Source organism: Homalodisca vitripennis, chromosome 4, assembly GCF_021130785.1.
Source record: "Homalodisca vitripennis isolate AUS2020 chromosome 4, UT_GWSS_2.1, whole genome shotgun sequence".
Lineage (NCBI taxonomy): Eukaryota > Metazoa > Arthropoda > Insecta > Hemiptera > Cicadellidae > Homalodisca > Homalodisca vitripennis.
In genome coordinates, this window is record NC_060210.1 from 114,996,915 (window position 1) to 115,016,091 (window position 19,177).

General features: G+C 32.7%; 1 protein-coding gene across 2 annotated transcripts in view; it reads right to left on the reverse strand.

Moving 5' to 3' along the window:
- LOC124359970 (FK506-binding protein 15) overlaps window positions 1-18,949 on the reverse strand; it is a 38,547-nt gene extending 19,598 nt beyond the window's left edge. The window contains exons 1-13 of one of the 2 annotated variants that reach the window (XR_006922199.1): window positions 18,778-18,949; window positions 16,590-16,787; window positions 13,310-13,460; window positions 12,589-12,687; window positions 10,645-10,803; window positions 8,552-8,668; window positions 7,814-7,935; window positions 6,110-6,284; window positions 5,280-5,456; window positions 4,230-4,391; window positions 3,518-3,642; window positions 3,304-3,393; window positions 2,209-2,305 (exon numbers count right to left, since the gene is read on the reverse strand). Coding sequence is in view for 1 of the 2 variants with exons in the window: in XM_046813175.1 (XP_046669131.1) it covers window positions 2,209-2,305; window positions 3,304-3,397; window positions 3,518-3,642; window positions 4,230-4,391; window positions 5,280-5,456; window positions 6,110-6,284; window positions 7,814-7,935; window positions 8,552-8,668; window positions 10,645-10,803; window positions 12,589-12,687; window positions 13,310-13,460; window positions 16,590-16,787; window positions 18,778-18,830 (1,729 nt within the window). In the remaining variant the exon portion in view is untranslated. Of the gene's footprint in view, window positions 1-2,208; window positions 2,306-3,303; window positions 3,398-3,517; window positions 3,643-4,229; window positions 4,392-5,279; window positions 5,457-6,109; window positions 6,285-7,813; window positions 7,936-8,551; window positions 8,669-10,644; window positions 10,804-12,588; window positions 12,688-13,309; window positions 13,461-16,589; window positions 16,788-18,777 lie in introns of both variants that reach the window. The other variant, XM_046813175.1, reaches the window with a different exon arrangement.
- Window positions 18,950-19,177: the final 228 nt, after the last annotated feature.

The following is a 19,177-nucleotide window of genomic DNA, read 5'->3' on the forward strand; positions in this document are numbered from 1 at the left end:
TTGAAGCATGACTATATCGCCAGCTTTCTATTCCTAACAATCTTATGCCAACACACACATGTTCATAGAGCTTAACAAGGAATGGTCCTGTCCTGATGTATACACAACTGAGCCTCCACTTACAAATTTTAAGGAACAAAATGGGGCCTTATTCTCTGTCCACTACAGGTAAATATCAGTTGTCTGGACCCCCAAAATGTTTTCTTGGCTATGTTCTAGAACTTACCCTTAACTATTATAAAGGTATTGTCTGGTTACAACACACTATTGCTATACAAAGTGATTGGTAAGTCATTAACATACAGAATAAATAAGAAGAGGCCAAGGGCAGAGTTCTTGTGGCATCCAGCAAGGACTTCTTTTAAAGATTAAAGCCAACACTGACCATATATTGTAGTCTGACCTTTAAGTATGTTTTGAAGGTTATAACAATTTCTTAAGGCTAAATTATCCTTATAAAAATGTATTTTTAACATATCACTCAAAGTATTAACAACATTTCTCATTTTGTGGAGAGACTCGTGAAACCATTTGGAATTACCAGTTTTCTTTTTATTTTACAAATTAACAGACTTTTGAATGATTGGATAAAAGTAATTCTATAAACCTGTAAGATTATTTATGAAATATCCAAAAGCAGCATTAGTATCTCTAATATAAAAAAGACAAGACCAACCAAACACAGATTTGTGTTGAGTAAAAAAATTTAAATAATTTTCTTTTACTTTCTTGAAAGAGATCTGTTTCACCTGAGTCCCACCCCCCCCCCCCCCCACCCCCCCCCCCCCCCACCCCCCCCCCCCCCCACCCCCCCCCCCCCCCACCCCCCCCCCCCCCCACCCCCCCCCCCCCCCAGCATCTGAATTTTTAATGCTAACACATCTGCAGTTATAAATTTAATGTCTAAAATGGTAACCCGTAATTGAATATCAACGTAGCAAATCACTCCACCTGCTCTATATGTATTATTACAACAATGATATGTATTGTACCCTTGAATTTGATATAACCCCACTTCATCACTACTTATCCAGGTCTCACAAAGAACTATTATACTGATTTTTGTTTTTAGTCGACTTAATTCCAACAAAAATTTATTAAAATTTTTCCTCAAACTTCTAATATTTGCATAAACTAAGTCATGACCCTCCTCGTCAACAAAAAAACTACTCAGTGAAAATAAATATTCCGGCATTAAAAATATTTATGTTAGCTAGGAAAATACAATAATTTAATTTTAAATTAAAAAAGAAAACTAAAACTATAAGAGGAAAACAAAAAACTACTTTAGCATGATAACAACAAACTCTGACTTAGCTTCACTTTAGCTTTTCAATATCTTCGAAACTGGTGATCCTTTTTACAGGCCCTCCCTCATCTTTCCTGGCGAAGAACTTGGCGTCCCTGCACCAGGCGAAGGTGTAGCCGATCTCACGGCATTTTTTCTTAAGCTGGGAGAGTGTTTTTTCAGTGTGATCCAGAGACAAAACGCCAAAATTTGCAATGGTGCTCAAAGATATCACCCATACCAAAAACACCTTGCATGTCAAAGTCAAAATTGAAATGTATGCTTGTGTGCTTCTTTGATGCCAAGGCAATTGTTTATAAAGAGTGGGTAACTCCTGGACAAACAATTAACCAACATTATTATAAAGAAATGTTAGAAAGACTTTTTAAAAGAGTTCTTCCATGTCCGTGTCAACATTGCTTATAATTTGATTCTGCATCACGATAATGAATCATCCCAGACTGTTCTGTCAGCACAGCAATTTTTAACCTGAAAACAAATTTCAGTACTACCACAGCCACCTTATTCACTAGATATCGCTCAGTGCGACTCTTTTCTATTTCCAAGAGTTAAAACGGCGATTAAGGGATACCATTTTCAAACAAGACAAGATGTCCAAAAAGCTGTGATGAGGGTCTTGGAGGATATTACAGAAGATGAGTTCTAGAAATGTTACCAACAATGGCAGAAGCGATGGAAAAAGTGTGTGTAATCAGGAGGAAACTACTTTGAAGAAGATAACATTAAACTTGACTATAACGATAAGCAAAATTATTTTTCACATTAGTCTCATTACTTTATTGTTGTACCTCATATATATATATATATATATATATATATATAAAACAAACAGGTACCTAATTAATATTTAGCTTACTGATAGGATCAAACACATCGGAAAGAATTACAGTTGTACTGACCTTTATCGGCAACCTTGGCATTCTGCATAGCATCCTTCTGTGCATTGTTGGTTGCCTGCAGGTATTCTATTTGTCCTTGGAGCTCTTTCACTTGGGCCTACAATATCAATTTAACATTATACAATTCAACTGTTCAAGGAACTATCTTTTCAGTTTTACTGGTTAAAAACTACCAAAACTTAATGTTTTAAAACAATAAAAAATGAAATCGGTTTTTAATGAAAGCTATGTTAGTACTCAATTTAAATTGAGTTTTTATAATCTATACAAGTCATCCATCACCAGTTAGGACAACAAGAGAAAAGATTTTTGAGGTATCATAACATATAACGCAATCTAAAACTGTATGAAAAACACATTGGTTCTTTTTTTCTTTATCCCAAAACGAAGCAATTTCGGCGAAAAGGAGGCCACTCTGTCCCTATCTACTATTTGTTATTAACCTATATAAGCGGGTAAATATGTACTTACATAATTAATAAAAAGTTAATGAGCACTCGTGTGATCTAAGCTTGAATTTAGATACTATCTTGAGGGATGTTTTTTCTATTTTCGTCAAAGGAAAGGAACGTGATATGATGTTGAATGATTGTTGGACGATCACGTGATCTGAGGTCAGGAAAGTACTGATCGAAAATGCCCTTGGCCATCAGTGTGGTCTAACCCACACTTCTGGCGAATAAAGAAAAACGTCCCTCAAGATAGTACCCAAATTCAAGCTCAGATCCGTGAGTGCTCGTAAAAGGTAAATTTAGCTTTTGTACTATTAGTAACATTTATGATACACTAATCTTAACCTATAAATATTGATTGCATAATAACAAGTAATAGATAAGGACAGAGTGGCTTCCTTCTTGCTTACATCGCTTCCTTTTGGGAAGTAGTAAATAAGAACCAATCATCATAATTTACACAGCAAATCAAATAAAATCTGTTCTTTCTAACAATGTAATGTTTTAGACTGGTGGTAAGAAAAACACTTCCAAAAATAATCGTCTCCGGATAATACCAAAGCACCATTAAGTTTTTTTTTTTAATACAATTTCATGACGTACAATAAATCTTGAAAATGTGAAATTTGAAGCAGATACATACGTCTAATGATGTATAGGACTGGTCGGTATTAGAACACCTCTGACACAGCTGGGACTCAGGAGAGGAGGTGAACTCAACACTGTGTCTGTTCTGTCTGGAACATGTCCCTGTCATGAGTCAGTGATCGAGATCAAAGCATATACGGCTGGCTACCAACTATAGTTCTTTTACATCATCAATATACTTAGTCTAGAGTATACAAACACTAACTTACCCCATCAGTTGAGAACTATTAACGGCAGACAGAATTTGTTGGACTTGCTTTTCATTCTCAAGCATCTTTTCCATCAGAGCAACAAAATCTGGATTTCCAGGAGAGTTCTTGGTGGTGTTTTCCACCTGGAATGTCCCACCAATACTAAGTTTACAACAACAACAAATCTTAAAAAATCCATGCACTTCAGCCTATGAATGAGTGGGTGGTGGTTGCATGAACAGAATTTCATAGTCATACATTTTTTACATGTTACTTAAGAACAGTAATAAGTTGTCTAAATTTAAAAGTTACCCAATCGGTTATAAAGCTGTTCGATGAAAAAATTATAATATTTTGATTAGCTGAAAAAGTATTTTATGAATTTATCCTTCTTGAATTTAAACTCCTCAAAGGGTGATTCTGGAGCCACATACAGCTACTTTTCTTTGATTTCATCCCAACGAAGATTTCACTATTTGGCAATAGTTGTTCTTTGGTTGGTATAAGTACCAAACAGTAAATCCATGTTTGTATTTACCTTAAAACTGTAATTACAGACAAATATAAAATGGTATCTTACACTTTAAGTTCCAAAATATTGTTTTATGTTGATTCTGCACTACATGCTTCAAGACAAAAGTGATAAGACCCATGATGCAATTCATTCCAAACAGTCATACTTCTCATTCTACTTTACAGTAAGTTTAAAATATACAGCACTGTCTCCTACCTTGGTCTGAAGAGCTTCCACCTTGTCCGTGAGTCTAGTGATCCCCATCCTTAGTTCCGAGTTCGTGGTCCGTATCTCGGACAGGAACACATGGAACTGGGACTGTGAGTCTATTCCAGGGGACTGAAGCTGGGGTGTGGGAGGGAGGTACATACTGCTCATCTGTAACAGCAAACAGCCACTTTAAACTTTGTTTCAAAATATCTATTCTTTCTTAAAAAATAAAATGGAAAGATAATGTTTAGATAAGCAATTTTAAAATATTTATAACATTTATTGTAGTTAATTCAAGTTCTTTACTAATCAAGCTGGTAGCTGCTAATCATGTACAATTAATTATGAACCTTATAACTAGAAAACAATTAAATGTGGTACCAATTCAGGGCTATTCATTTTGTTATTCACATACGCAAAACAATAACATATACAGTACACTTCCATCATTTCAAATGAAAAATTCCCCATATAGACTATAGGTATGTGTAAGGGGAAGAGTCCATAAACAAGTCTTTTCTTGATTTAAATTATATAGTATGGTTTTACATTAACATTTACGAAAGGTTAGTTTAAGATTGTACGAAATACATTATTATAAAAAACATAAATATATATACGTATCTATCTCTATTTAGTTTAGGCACCCCTCAACCACCATATTTACTGTTAGGTGGATGAAAACAATTTAACAACACCACAAACCACATACAACAATAATAATTGTTATATACAAATATTTCCAAATTATTTCCTCTTAACAGGCTTCTACATAATTTATTGGTAACGCGAACAAATCAGGGCCATTGAACATCATGATTCACTCTAAATCATGATCTGGTAGGTCCTTAGTATGAATTAGGCATATTACTACTTGAGTAGATGTATAGAGGTCTTTCATACCTAAGATTTCTGAACTTCTGAGAAGAGTACTTAGAATTCAACATAAACACAAAACACGTAATAAATAATTGAAAACCTCAAGTCATTGCTGAGTCATAATAGGACCAATACCAATTGTATTATACCAAAAATTAGCCTAACTTGACTGCCCACCATGTACGGAGACTGGCTCCACGGAACCGCAGGTAACTGCTGTGTGACTGCGGAAGATACGGGGACTGGAGGTGCGAACGTGGAGGGTCCTGCCACTGGAGCATGCAGCACTCTAGCCCTGGCCTTGGGCAGTCCACGGTCTATATTTGCGTTGTGTACGCGAGCCGACTGGTCATCCTGAGAACATTCAGTTTTTTAGTACACAATTACATTGAAATTCCGCTAGTAGAGTAATTATAGTTATTTAAAAATAACGCTGAGTAAAATTTCTAAATATGGAATAAAAATAACAAAATGAAGAAAAAGAATATAAACCATTAAGGATCTAAATTGTTATATAATAAATAAAAATGTAATACATTAAATATCAAATAATAAATAAAATAAAGATATATTTATTATATATAGCATTATTATATAGCATTATTATATACAGAATATAGAGCAATAGATAGAATATATAGCAATAGAATATATATATACATATTAGAACAAGCACACATATTGGTTTTAAACAGCAAAATTTCACATGGACTCAACTTCAGATTTAACTTAGCTAAAAACATCTAAATTTGTAATCAACATATGGAATAATTTTAGTTCATGTCATCTGTATTTATTATTATTTATTCACTTTTTATCTAATTTTGTTTGTATTATGCTCTTTTATATTTTATACAATTTATACTCCTGAAGACGGTTTTTACCGAAATATAGTACCAATTTAAAAAAAAAAACTATTTTATTTAACGACAACTACTGTGTCTTGGTTTAACACCAGTATTGAACATTAAATAAATCTAAAATTAGACAGTAAGCTATGAGCTGACCTCAGTCTCGTCAGAATCGGAAGGAGTGGGAGCAGCTGTCTTGAACGGCAGAGCCTGTCCCATCCGGGCCATCCTGGTGATCAGATCAGCCTTGGTGGGCTTCGAACTATCTTTGGAACTGTCTGGTTGTCTTTCAATCTCCTTAGACTTCAGCAAATCTTCCCTGAGAATATTACTGAAGAAAACACAAGCTCAGGTTATAAATTATTTCGATGTTATTCAGTTAACGCTTTTGTCATTATTGTTTATACATAAGACTAAACAATGTGTAAAATAAAGTGCTGCTGTTTATTAACCCTACAAGTGCTTAACCAAGTAGCCACCCAATAGTGCTAACGTCATGCTATACGAGATCAGATCAGTGTTTACTGTATACAACAACATAACATCCCTAGTTGATTAATATTTCTCAAAGTATTTTATATAGTACTAAACTAGAAAAAAGGCACTATCTAAAACTCTTCTCTTGAAGAAATTAGACTTTAACAGACTTTGGCTTTTCAGCAGGCATAAACACACTTTTCCTTCTTGCTTTTTTATAAAAGGTAAATGTGCAAGTTGTTTATATTGTTATTGCTGTACATGGACTGTTATTTGGGTGTTTAGTAACATGCTATGCTGTGCTAAATGTGAAAATAGTAAACAAAGATTAAAAAAGAAACTGTTGATAACTTACATTCTATCAGCTTCTTCTTATTGGAATATACTACTTAATTTATAAACAAACACTCCAATAATTATTGAATTTTATTTTTGTGAGGCCTTTCGTGTTCAAGGAGCACAACAACATATGCTTTGCATCACTCCTAAACAAACATGTAGCACTAAAAGTGAAAAAAGTTAGTACTTTGAAGGTTAAAAGAAATTACAAACTCTCGACTGATAGTACAAATGTACGTTGTAATGCTGAGTTTAGCTCTATAACTGCTGAAATATAGCTAGTTCAATACTAGTTAAGTGATAGGAGTGGGAAGTCGGGTTAAGTTGCCAGATTGTGGATTTCAGCTATGATTTAAGTTCAAATACTGTCTGTGACCGTTGAACTCGTTATCAGTATTGTCAACATTTTACTCATTCCCATTCTCTGTTTGTAAATTCTTGCACAGGCCAATGGCCCTTAATGAAAAATAGAATGAGTATAAAAAGTAGACTGATCTCTCATTTTTGAAAAAGTATTCTTGCCACTTATGCACCAAAAGTCCTGTAACAATTTTATTTATTAATTGATTTTATTTTACATGATAACATTTATACTGAACCAAGCAATTAATAGAAGAAAAACAGAGATTTCAACCAGAAAGTGGTCAATTAATAAAATTGCAATTCTTTATAAACTGAATTATAAAATATTTAATAATGATGATGGTTTTAAAGCTTACTAAATAGATTGTGGCTAGTTTGTTTATTCTTATTGCAATGTTATGATTTCACTTATTTTTCCCAAAAATATTATAAAATAAAACTAATGAGACTTTCCAAAATAATTAAAGTGAGGATTTTCTTCCCTTTGGATGATTTAACATCCAAATGGGAACAAATACTGTTTTGGTTGTATATTTTTACCATCAAACATTATTTGATCTGAAAAGTAAAGAAATTGGTTTCACAAATAAAAATAGTAATAAATGTTTCATTATACTTTTACTGTATCATATATATATATATATATATATATATATATATATATATTATATATATACTTACACATTTGGATCATTTTTATGTTCAGTAGGCTGATTGGGATGATTCTTTCGGACTTTGATGACGTCTAATTTCAATATAACAGGACATTCGTATGACTCCTTTTTTGGAAACACATCTCCATCCTGCAAAAAAATTTACTGAGTCATATCCATGATTTGAGAGTGGAGGGGATCACACTTTCATTGGTACAGGTGCTTAAAAGTTGTGGACCAAAACTTCAAGAAATGGTCAAAATAATTTGATTAATCAGAGAAATGTAATAGGATCTTGTGAAGCGCTCTTAGAAAATGATATAACAAACAGAATCCGTTTTTCAATGACATTTTTCACCAAAAAAATATATAAAGCAAAGTTTAACAATACACCACAACTGGCTAGAATGTATTAGAATATATATATATATATATATATATATATATATAATTTGATAAAATCACAAAAACTTAGTCTTATAACTTAGTCAGTTTGAGAACATAATTTCCAAAAGTTCAGTAAAATTGCACTGCACATGTCTGGACTGACTGAAGCCAATTCCACACACAAGTGTGTATGTGTGTGTGTGTGTGTGTGTGTGTGCGCGCGCGCGCACGTGTGTGTTTTAAATATCTTGTTTAATAATAGATCAATGACACCAACATGGCTCCCAAATCAATATGTAAGGGACTATTCCTTGTTCATTGATCTTACCTATCCATATCCATAAACAAAACCCGCCAACAGTAAAAGCTACTGACTCACCAACAGGTAAGGCTGCATGATGATGACACGCTTGCAGTTGGGAAGCAGTCCGACCAGACCAGCCTTCCACCCTCCCAGCTCCACGCTTGTTGAGACTGTCAATTCATCCTCTAGAGCCTGTAGACAGCATACTTATTATGCATTGTTCCTGCAGTGTTGGCATTACAAGTATGTGTTAGCGACACTGATTTTTTAATAAACAAAATTAGGTAATTTTCACATCTACAGAATGTCACATTCTTCAGCTTTCATATTTTTCACACTTTCATAACCATCAGACTATCACATTAACACATTCGAGTCTACGCTCGAGCCAGACTCAAGTGCCATTGTTTAAACCCCCTGGCCGGCGCTCGAGCGTGACTCGAGCACAGCTTTGCCGATTGATATACGGAGTTGCTCGAGTGATATTCGAGTGCCGTCTGCTGCATTAGAAAGCCAGCTTTGATGGTTAGTTCAGAAAAATTCCGCTAGGCGCTACTACGTCATACCCGCTTGAGGCTTTTGTTTATCCACTGACGTGGCCTGGCGCGTCGTCAGTCTGTCTACGACAACAATAATTCTTTTAGCATTTGAAATTTTTTTGGCAATTAAAATTGTTTGTAAATATGTATATAGTAAATGCCTTTAAAAAAAATTGAAATTACTTGTTTTATTTATTAAAAAGTTAGTTTTCAAGTAACACAAGACATGCGGGAGTTTTTTATTTTTCTTCAAAAAAGGTAAGTTTTGAAATTTAAAAAAAAAATTAATTAGATTTTATAGGACTACAGTTTTGCATATCAATTTAAAGAGGAAAGATAGAACTTTCAAGAAAATATAATATCATATACATAATATTTAACAGTTTTCTAAAAAAAAATCTGAAAACCAATTAATTTATGCAGACCAGGCTATAAAAACAGCAAATAGCAAGCCAGACTCCAATGTGTTAATCTCACCGTCACTATCATAAGACATTTGAATCTTTCACATAGTCACATCAGTGAGACTGTCAGATTATCACACTACCACTACGTCTATGTGGATTAGTTATTTGTGAATGATTTAACGTACAACACAAGAGTTCAACTATATACAACAAAGCACAACAAAATAGCCTATTCATAATTTAAAACAAAATATTGTTTAGTTTAACATGCAAGATAACAACAATACTAATAATTAACAACATGAGGAGAAAACTGTTAATGTTCATTCAGTATTTGTGGGATGGTGCAAACTATACTGAACTTACTGCTACATTCATATACACATGTATCAAACTGTCACATTAATCTTGTTTTGTCTAAATCTAAAGCACTTGTTCATGAATTTTGTTATAGAATGAATATTTTGTATCCTATGAACAAGTAACAAAACTCATTACCAGCTCTTTTATTTTTATTTACTAAAAGTTTAAATTGTCATACTTTTTTCATAAAGGAAGCTAAAAAAAATTACTGTCTTCTTGCCACCAAGCTGTCCCCCTTTTTATACAAACTGTTGATTAACAATTTAATGAATGCTGAACTTTTATCAATGAGCAATTAGACTGTCTGCTTGCATGGACAAAATTGATTATTCAGCAACCATCCATAGTATAAGCAGCCCTATTTTTTATATTATCTATTTAGTAAACAAAACAATCTAGTCAATATGTGTTTTTTTACCTGTATTATTTGCAATGTGATTGACAGTTTCACAGAGTTATTCCAGATAATAACTATTACTTTATCCTTCAATGAACACAGCCCCATATTTCTCATCATTAAATCCTCATCATATAACAATTCTTAAACATTGATATTTCTTATTAAACACACAGTATCACTGAAATTGTAGCACACTACTATAATAAAATATATGTCACTGAAACAGTGTCAACTAAAATGGTACTTAATATTCACCTATTGTATCTAGTAGTACTTCCTTTAATAAACAAATATAGTTTATTCGTTTGGCTTCTAAAGATGTTTTATGAACTTGGATTGTAACTGCTTTACAAATTGTTTATGATCTTTTAATTAGTAACAAAAATATTAATTTTCATAAACTGCATTAATAGTAAAGAACATTTCAAAAAACCACATGAAAAAAAGGTTTTTTCTCACCTGGGAGATGTTGAGGATGCTGTGAAGGGAGCAGGAAAGTTCCACTGTATCTTCTACAGCTGCTGCAGAAGACTTAGGGTCCTCTACTAGAGGAGACCAGAGATCCTGTGACAGCAGAGGAAGAGCCTTGTCTGCAGCTTTCCACTTTACTATGGCTACCTGAATACAAAATAACTCTTTTAGGGATGGGGAGATGTTGAGAATGTTGTGAAGGAAGTAGTAAAGTTCCATCATATCTCCAAGACACACTATAGAAGACTTGGGAATCTCTACTACAAAAGAACAAACAACCTTTGACAGTGAATGAACGGTTCATCTGCAAGCTTCCACAATGGCTACATATATAACAAACTTTTTTCATTACTGGCTTGGGAGATGCGGAGGAAGCACAAAATGTTCACACTGATTCCAAGAACTGTAGTTTAATCTTATTAGAAACCAAATTTTGTATAGGAGAGAGATTGCCATGTCTGCAGCTCTCCACTCGGCAATAGCCACTTATGTAACTACAATATTTGGTTAAGTACAAAAAAGTAATTTCTATCCCATATTGGGTGAACTGTACTAATCTGGTCTAACCAATACTATGTTTCTTCTACACTATTTGTTCTGTTAGAGAAAACGTATATAATGAGAATAGATTTTTAAAAAATCGATCAATGCTTTTTGTATTTCATTGATTACTTTCAAATAACACACTAACCCTTCCATGAATTGCGACGTAAGTGGTACGTTTATGTTATTCCAATGAGCTCACACCGCGACGTACGCGGTATGTTTTGTGACATTCGATTGTTCGTTCAGCAAATAACCGGTTATTTTTAGACTAATATATTCTAAACGCATACTCGTTTTAAAGCTACTGAGTTGAAATATCGAATGGTTGAGTTATATATCGATTTATTGTTATCGATTCTGTTTAGCAAAACAATCGATAGTGGGTCAGCTGATGACAAACAGTCACTGCGCAGTTCGAGTGCCGCCGACTAAAATAGTCGTCCCGCCGACTATTTTTATAACAGAGAAAAAATATAACAGTATTGAAACCTGCAGTTGTTGTTGAATACAACAAAAATATGGGTGGAGTGGACTTGAGGGACCAAATGCTGGAAAGTTATTTGATGGAAAGAAAACGGGGCACAAAATGGTATCTGAAAGTGTTCAAACAATTACTAAATATAACAATTCTAAATTCCTATGTAATCTGGAAGGCCAAACATCCAAACACAGACCATATCTCTTTTAGATTAGGTTTGATCAAAGAAATTATCGAAAAATATCAACCTGGTGTTCCTAAACAAGTACATGGTGGTAGGCCATCAACCGAGCCACCTCCGTCTCGTCTTACAGAAAGGCATTTCATTGAGAAGATTCCTGCTATTGGGAAAAAATCCAAACCTCAAAGAAGATGTGTGGTGTGTAATAAACATGGAAGGAGGAGAGACACAGTGTATTGGTGTCCAAATTGTGAGGCAGGACTATGCCTTGAAGAATGCTTCAAGGTTTACCACACTACCACTAACTTTTAGTGTAAGTAACCATGTTTTGTTATATCTCGGTCAGGATAAATAATTAAATTAATTTATTTTATCACTAAATAGGTTTTTTCTGTTCATAGTTAATGTAAAAAATTATATAAAATATCCCTATAAGAGTATTTTATAATTTTTATTGTCCTTATAGTAAAAAGAGTCAAAATAAAGGAAAACGGGTAAAAAAGTGGTGCAGACTGGGTTGGACTGAACTTTTAAAAAAAAATGCGTTGAAGGGCTAAAGAATAACTTATATGGAAAGAAAGGCTTTGTTACATTTACTTACAGCTGATTGAATATAAGTTACCCAATCCAAACGCAGGCCATAACACAAGCTATATGATATTATTTATGATATTTTTATTACTATTTTGAAAAAAATAAAAGTGAATATAAGTTGGAAAATTTTTACCTGCAAATTAAACTCCATCATTTCTGATGAGTTTTCAAAAAGAATGGACCAAATGACAGAATTCTTGTCATAGAATGTGCAGTAGTTCTTGGGTTGAACCTGGAAAAAGAAAAGAAGACGTTACTCATATTTTTATTTGGTTAAACAACAAATAACATCCGATTCATTATATTCATCTGATTAACCAATTATCTCTAGCCATTAGTGTCTCTGACTTCAATGACTATGAAGTCAGAGGAGCAGGGTAACTGGTTATATAAATTATTGTTGTGAAGGCCTACATTTTATGATTAAATAAATGGTTAATTGTTACAAACGACTAGCTAAAAATTTAATTATTTTTCAAGTTGAATAACTGAGTTTAAAAAGGTAAAGAAATTATTATTTGTTCATTATAGTAAGTATTATTTGTATTTATAACATGCAGTCCAATGAGTATTATTAACTTTCTAAGCATAAACCTATTAACTAATTTTAAGCTAAATTAGATTTTATAATCTCCATAAAGTAAAAACATTTTGAAATAACAAACAACCGAAATAACATAACACAATAAATATTCTGTCTGATAATAGCTTACTGATCTCAGGTACTACCATCTCGTAATGCAATGTTACTGTAAACATTAACCGGTTTTCAAAATTGATCAATTAAAATTCAAGCAGCAAATATATTGCCAAACTTTTTTTAAAGTGTAAGTAAATCAAAATTCCATACTTACATGGAAATTGAATTCTTTTGTGATTTTGGCACTGCACAGGTGATGATGTTTGTCCCGATACAGCAGCAGTTGGTACGTACAGCTCTCCTCTGGTCCCAAACTGACGAGGGCCACGCCCACTCGACCCTCATTCTGGTACGATCCGTTAACCCTGCAGACAATTTGGCACATAGAGGCTACTTAAAAAGGTACTAAATCTTTTTGAATTAGACCAATAGATTTTTCAGAAACAAGGTGGTAATAAAATAATCAGAATCGTTCAACAATGAAATTCTTAATTCTAATTTCTTATGAGAGCTGTTAGTAATAGTGAACTGTAATTTTACAATGACTACTCAAATATGAATTGGTTTTTCATCACTGAGACTTATGTATTGATTTTTTGAATGTTAGTAAGAGCTGGATGTAGCTGACCTTGAGATTTTCCCCATAAGAACACTGTTAAACCTCGTGCAGTTTTACAACCTTATTTTTGATTATAGCCTTATAGGAAGTGTCTCATTTTAAAGATATAATTAATATGCATCAAAATGCTTTGTTTTATTTATTTTGTTATTTTTAATATTTGAACAATGAAGTACAACAAAGTTTGAGATTTTTCTATATAATCTATACAAATATTGGAAAAGCTAAAATGTGTATTAAAATGAGACATATTCCATAATTCTACAACTAAAACTAAGTTTGTAAGTGCCTGAAGTTTAACACTGTTTTTATGGTACTTCAATCAAGTTGGCTACCAGTACAGCCGGCTCTAAGACAAATACTTTATGGAACAGAAATATTTAGTCATGGTAAGTCTATTACCAAAAACTGGAAAGTAATTAATTACACAATTATCGGATATCCTCTATCACAAAACAATACAGTGAACGCCTAATTTCCACCCTTCCCCATATATCCCAACACACAAAACCATTTTGGCAGCCTACATGTATTGTCATTAGACTTCAATAATATTGACAGTATCTCAATTTAACATAATAACTATGAAATTAAACTTGGCATAGTTAAGTCAATTTTTAAAAGAAGTTAGTTTTTTGAAGTGAAAACTTCTTTAGGCGCGTTGAGCGTTTTGGTAGAGGGTAAAATCCTCGGTTCGCGTCACCGACATGCTAATGATACTAACCTGCATGAAAAAGTCAGTCTCGCTGTGTTTTTTAACCGTAGACTTGGCCGCGGACTACTAACCTGCATGAAAAAGTCAGTCTCGCTGTGTTAAAACTGTCCCGGCGGAGTATGAAAACAGACTGCGAAAATCAGTGACCTTTACGGCTTCCTCTCGCGATTTAAAAGTGAAGCCAATGTCGTACAATTCTGTAAGATGCGTCAAATTAAAGCTCTTAATATTGGCAATGTATTGGTTACATTTTTAAATATTAAAAAAATTTCGAAATAATTTTGATTATTGTTTACATTTTACATAGCGTTTACAATGACAAGAAAAAGTAGTAAGCGAGGATTTTTTTTATTTTTTGATCAGACAAAATTTGTCAGCGAGAAAGTTGTGTGAAAATAGATGAATATTTTTTTTGTAATTTATCATTTTTTTATTGGAAGTTTAGTTTAGCCTGTAGTAGCGTATGAAGTGATGAGTGAACGTTTCTGCCGGAACTGTTGTTGGCGCATTGGCTCACTGATACCGTATTAACTCAATAAATTAGTTTATTGTGCAATAAAAATACCTTTATGAAAGAACCAAGTTAATTTAACTAATTTATTAGTTTTAAAAATATTGTGGGTTTAATTGTTATTGCAATTATATACTTTATCCGTAGCAATAACTGTATTATTTACAACGGTGTTCAACTCACTGTTGTTCACTCGGTGTTTACTCACTTATAAATGAATAATGAAAACAACGAATATATTTTTAAAACATTTTTAATATTTGTACGAATATTTGTATTTAAAATTTAGCATTATTCATTTTAATTATGTTTTTAATATTTAACCTCTTCATCATGAAATGAGTATTATTACGGTATAAGATTTATCTTACTAGCGTGGTAAAATAGGTTTCTAGTTATTTGATAATATTTTTTCGTGGATTTTAAAATTGGAAAATTAAAAACGCGTCACATTTACAATTACAGATGTACTGCTACTATAACGTATTGTTAATTACTCTGAACTTAATAGTTCCGTTTTCACTTCTATCGGCAGTCCCACGACTGCTACTGTTTTTTTTTTTAAGGAGAGGCAGGAACATGCTTTTACGCACACAGGTGACCAGCCTGTAGTGTGGGACTCCTACTTACGTAGAATACCTGAGTGAAACGGGTTTTGCACCAGTCAATGGTAGTTTCTTAAAATGCTTTTATAAGGCAGGTTTGCAAATAGCCTACATAACTTAAGAACCAAATAAAAATCAAGAGAACCATTTCGGTGAGATTTTATTCAATATGTAAAATTCATTTGTTGTATTATCCCAGAACTTAGCCAGGAAAAAATTTTGGGGGTCCAGACAAACTGACATTTTCCCATGGTGGATAGTGAGTAAGGCCCCATTTTGTTCCTTTAAAAGTTCTTGACCCGTTTCTTTGTTGAGAATGATCTTTCAGCATTACGTGTCAGTAATACTGAATTATTTAAATAATAATAATAATTGTTTCTAAAAAGTAATTGAAAAATTTGGGGGGTGCCTGGACGTCTTGGACCCCTTGCTAGCTACATCCTTGGCATTATTGATGTATCTCTAGTATTTTAATTGTGAATAGAACTACAGAACAACGGCATCTAAAAGCTAATATTCGTACACATGTTTAAGCACAAAAATTACTTTTTTCATAGATATTATTTAAAAATGTATAGTAGCCATACAAAGAACCAGTTTTTTTATTGAAAAAAATTGGGTATCAATACTTTTGCAGCCAGATTTTATTTTTAACTATTTAACAAGGTGATAAAAAGATTCAATTAAATATAAAACTGAAAAATAAGATGCATATTAAAATTTCACATTACCTTTAGTACTTTTGTCTTTATCTCTACATTTGATCCTTTAATTATGCAAGATTTGATAATAACTAACAGCCAGTTTACACAGTATATACAACAAAGATTGATGAACAAAAATCACTCGCTCCACTGGGACTCACTCAGGTTCATTTTCTTGTGCTGGACAAGAATGCTCATCATTACAAACTTGATTTAATTGTTTGAATATCATAGATGGTTATTTTTACTATTAAACTATAATGAATTTAAGAATAAATTATCCGTATCAACCATAGATATACAGGATAACATTTTCATGCATACAATCTCCTCAACTTACATTTTGAACGTCTGCACAGTTTTGACAGAGATAACACTTGAGGAACTAGCCGAAGTGGAAATTCCTGGTTTTGAAGACAGGTTTGTACTGGCATTTCCTTTGCCCTGACGCTTTGGCTGTTTCGGTGCTGTATACGTCAAACTTGGGTTGCCATCACTCCCCGTACTCCCAAATATGGAAGCCAAATTTGAATGATAACTGAAATATAGCAATATTCATAATTCGATCTAAACAAATAAACTATTTATTTAAGTTTTAAGTGGGTTACTTGTGATTATAGGGTTGATTTATGAAATTAATTACCAACCAATGAAGAAATTTTATTATTTCTGTAAAGTTTAATGAAAATTCTACTACTACAACCAAAGGGTACAAGTTCGATTCACGTGGAGGTTAACTTAGATTTGTAAATGGGGTAGACGATTTCCCCTCAAAAATGTTTAGTACAATCAATTAAAAATTCTGAAGGTATTGAAACATACCCCTGAAATAAAGCCAGACAAACTGATTAGAAAGAAGTATATGCAAGTTCGGAGTAATCGTTTAGTTTGATTAATCCAACAGATAAAAATCACAGAACTTGAAAAATTACCAATAACTTTTTTTGACCATACAATAGTGGAATGAAAATCAAACAATTATCATACGCTACTTATTACTTTGTAAATAGATTACGTAAAGCTCTTGTCTGCGTTAACTCCACCGCTCATACTGATTATATAGGCCTACACTACAAATAAAATGATTTCAGGATAGTTTAATTAATTTCTACATTGTTACTCCAATTTACATCATTCTAATTCATTCACCACGAATTTGAACGAATTGATCCTAAAAAAAGTAATTTAGAGCAATTCAAAGGAAAAGAGAATTTATAACATTTGCCATTGTTATTTGTTGCAAAATGTATAACCCAACGTTTAGAGGATTGAAGTCTATTGTGTTCGCCAGGTGAAGAGACAATTAGTACACAAAAATCAGAATGTACAGTAACAAATGCCAGTGGAAAAAGAAATAAAATGAAGAATAAAAAGAAAGAAAATATTAAGCACACCCGAAAACTGCTTAGAGTCCAGAGAGGAGAATATAACAACAGGAGACAAAGAGGATAGATTTCAATCCTTGAAACATTGTATTATACATTTTCTAACATATAAGAATGGCAAATGTCCGAAATCCTATTATCCTTTCAAACCTTCTATCATTAATAGCAAACTTTACACAAAGAATCTGAAAATTAGGTCAATTAAAGTTTACTATCATAAATATAAAAGTTAGCCAAATATGACTGAGCTTTAGTGAAGCCTATTATTCGAGAGGCTGGAAAAATGTCATGTCTGTATTTTTGCTATATAAAAATTAATTGTCGGAAAGTTGTCGTTAACGTTTTTAAGGGATTAAATGTTCATTGTCCCTAAACACTTTGCCACTTATTACTTTTCCAAAATGAAGACGGGTTGAGGCGCTCATGAGATAGATGAGCTCGATGGATGATTTTCCGTTTCTTTATCAGTAGTGTGAGGAGGTGTTGATGCCCACACTGATAGCTACAGGAATTTATAATTAATACTGTTCCATGATCAGATCATGTGAGTCCTCATAGAGGTTAACTATAACTTTGGTACTACTAGTAACATATTTATGGTAACCTATCCTAACATCCACGCTGTATAATACTAATGTGGTCTCCGTACAATACTAAAGTACCAATATATTAATAAAATACCATAATTTTAATAATGTCAGTAATGGTCTGATGATACATGCTTGGCAGCTCCTTAGATAAATGGTTTATTACATTTGAGGTAGGCTATAACCTATTTCAATAGTAACTAAGTTATGTTATTTATTTATGTGCAATGTACGGATTGTTAGCAACTAATAATTCTTTGTGATGCAAGTACACTACTATAGGAAATCATTATGTCGTTTTATATCGGTTTACACAACTTGACAAAGTGGGGTAAATATTGTGAAAAAATAAAATAGCAAAACAATTTATTAGTAGTAACGGTTTTTAATCATTATACCTAATGTGGCTAAAATAATTGTCCAAAATAAAATAATACACAACAATTAATGGTATCGTACAGTCTACATGTTAATACTGATAGGCATTGTACATATCAATAGGGCATAACCTACAAACTTAAACAACTTTTAAACTTGTGTTTAAGATTAATATTACTTTGGATTTGGAATGAAGTCGTCATCGTCGTCCTTATCCCTTGAAAACAGCATTTTTATTCCTTTGCACCAATAGAATAAAACGAATTTGATTTACTAAAAAACAAAGTTGTGATAACTGATTTTGACATGTAAATTACGTGTGTTATGTGAACGTAAACAAATGTCGCAATTAAAAAAAAAACTCCTGAAAGACAGCTGTTAATAGATTAACCAACACCAATCTGTTTCTGATTGTTACTGCCATAGAGGATGAGAAATCCTCTTTCTATGTTACTGCACATAACTATGTATAAAACACCAACTAGCGAGGACTATGAATATGCTTATTGAATGATTAAGTATTAAGATAATAATAAAATTAGTCTCTATTGAAATTTGAAAGAGAACAATTATATTCT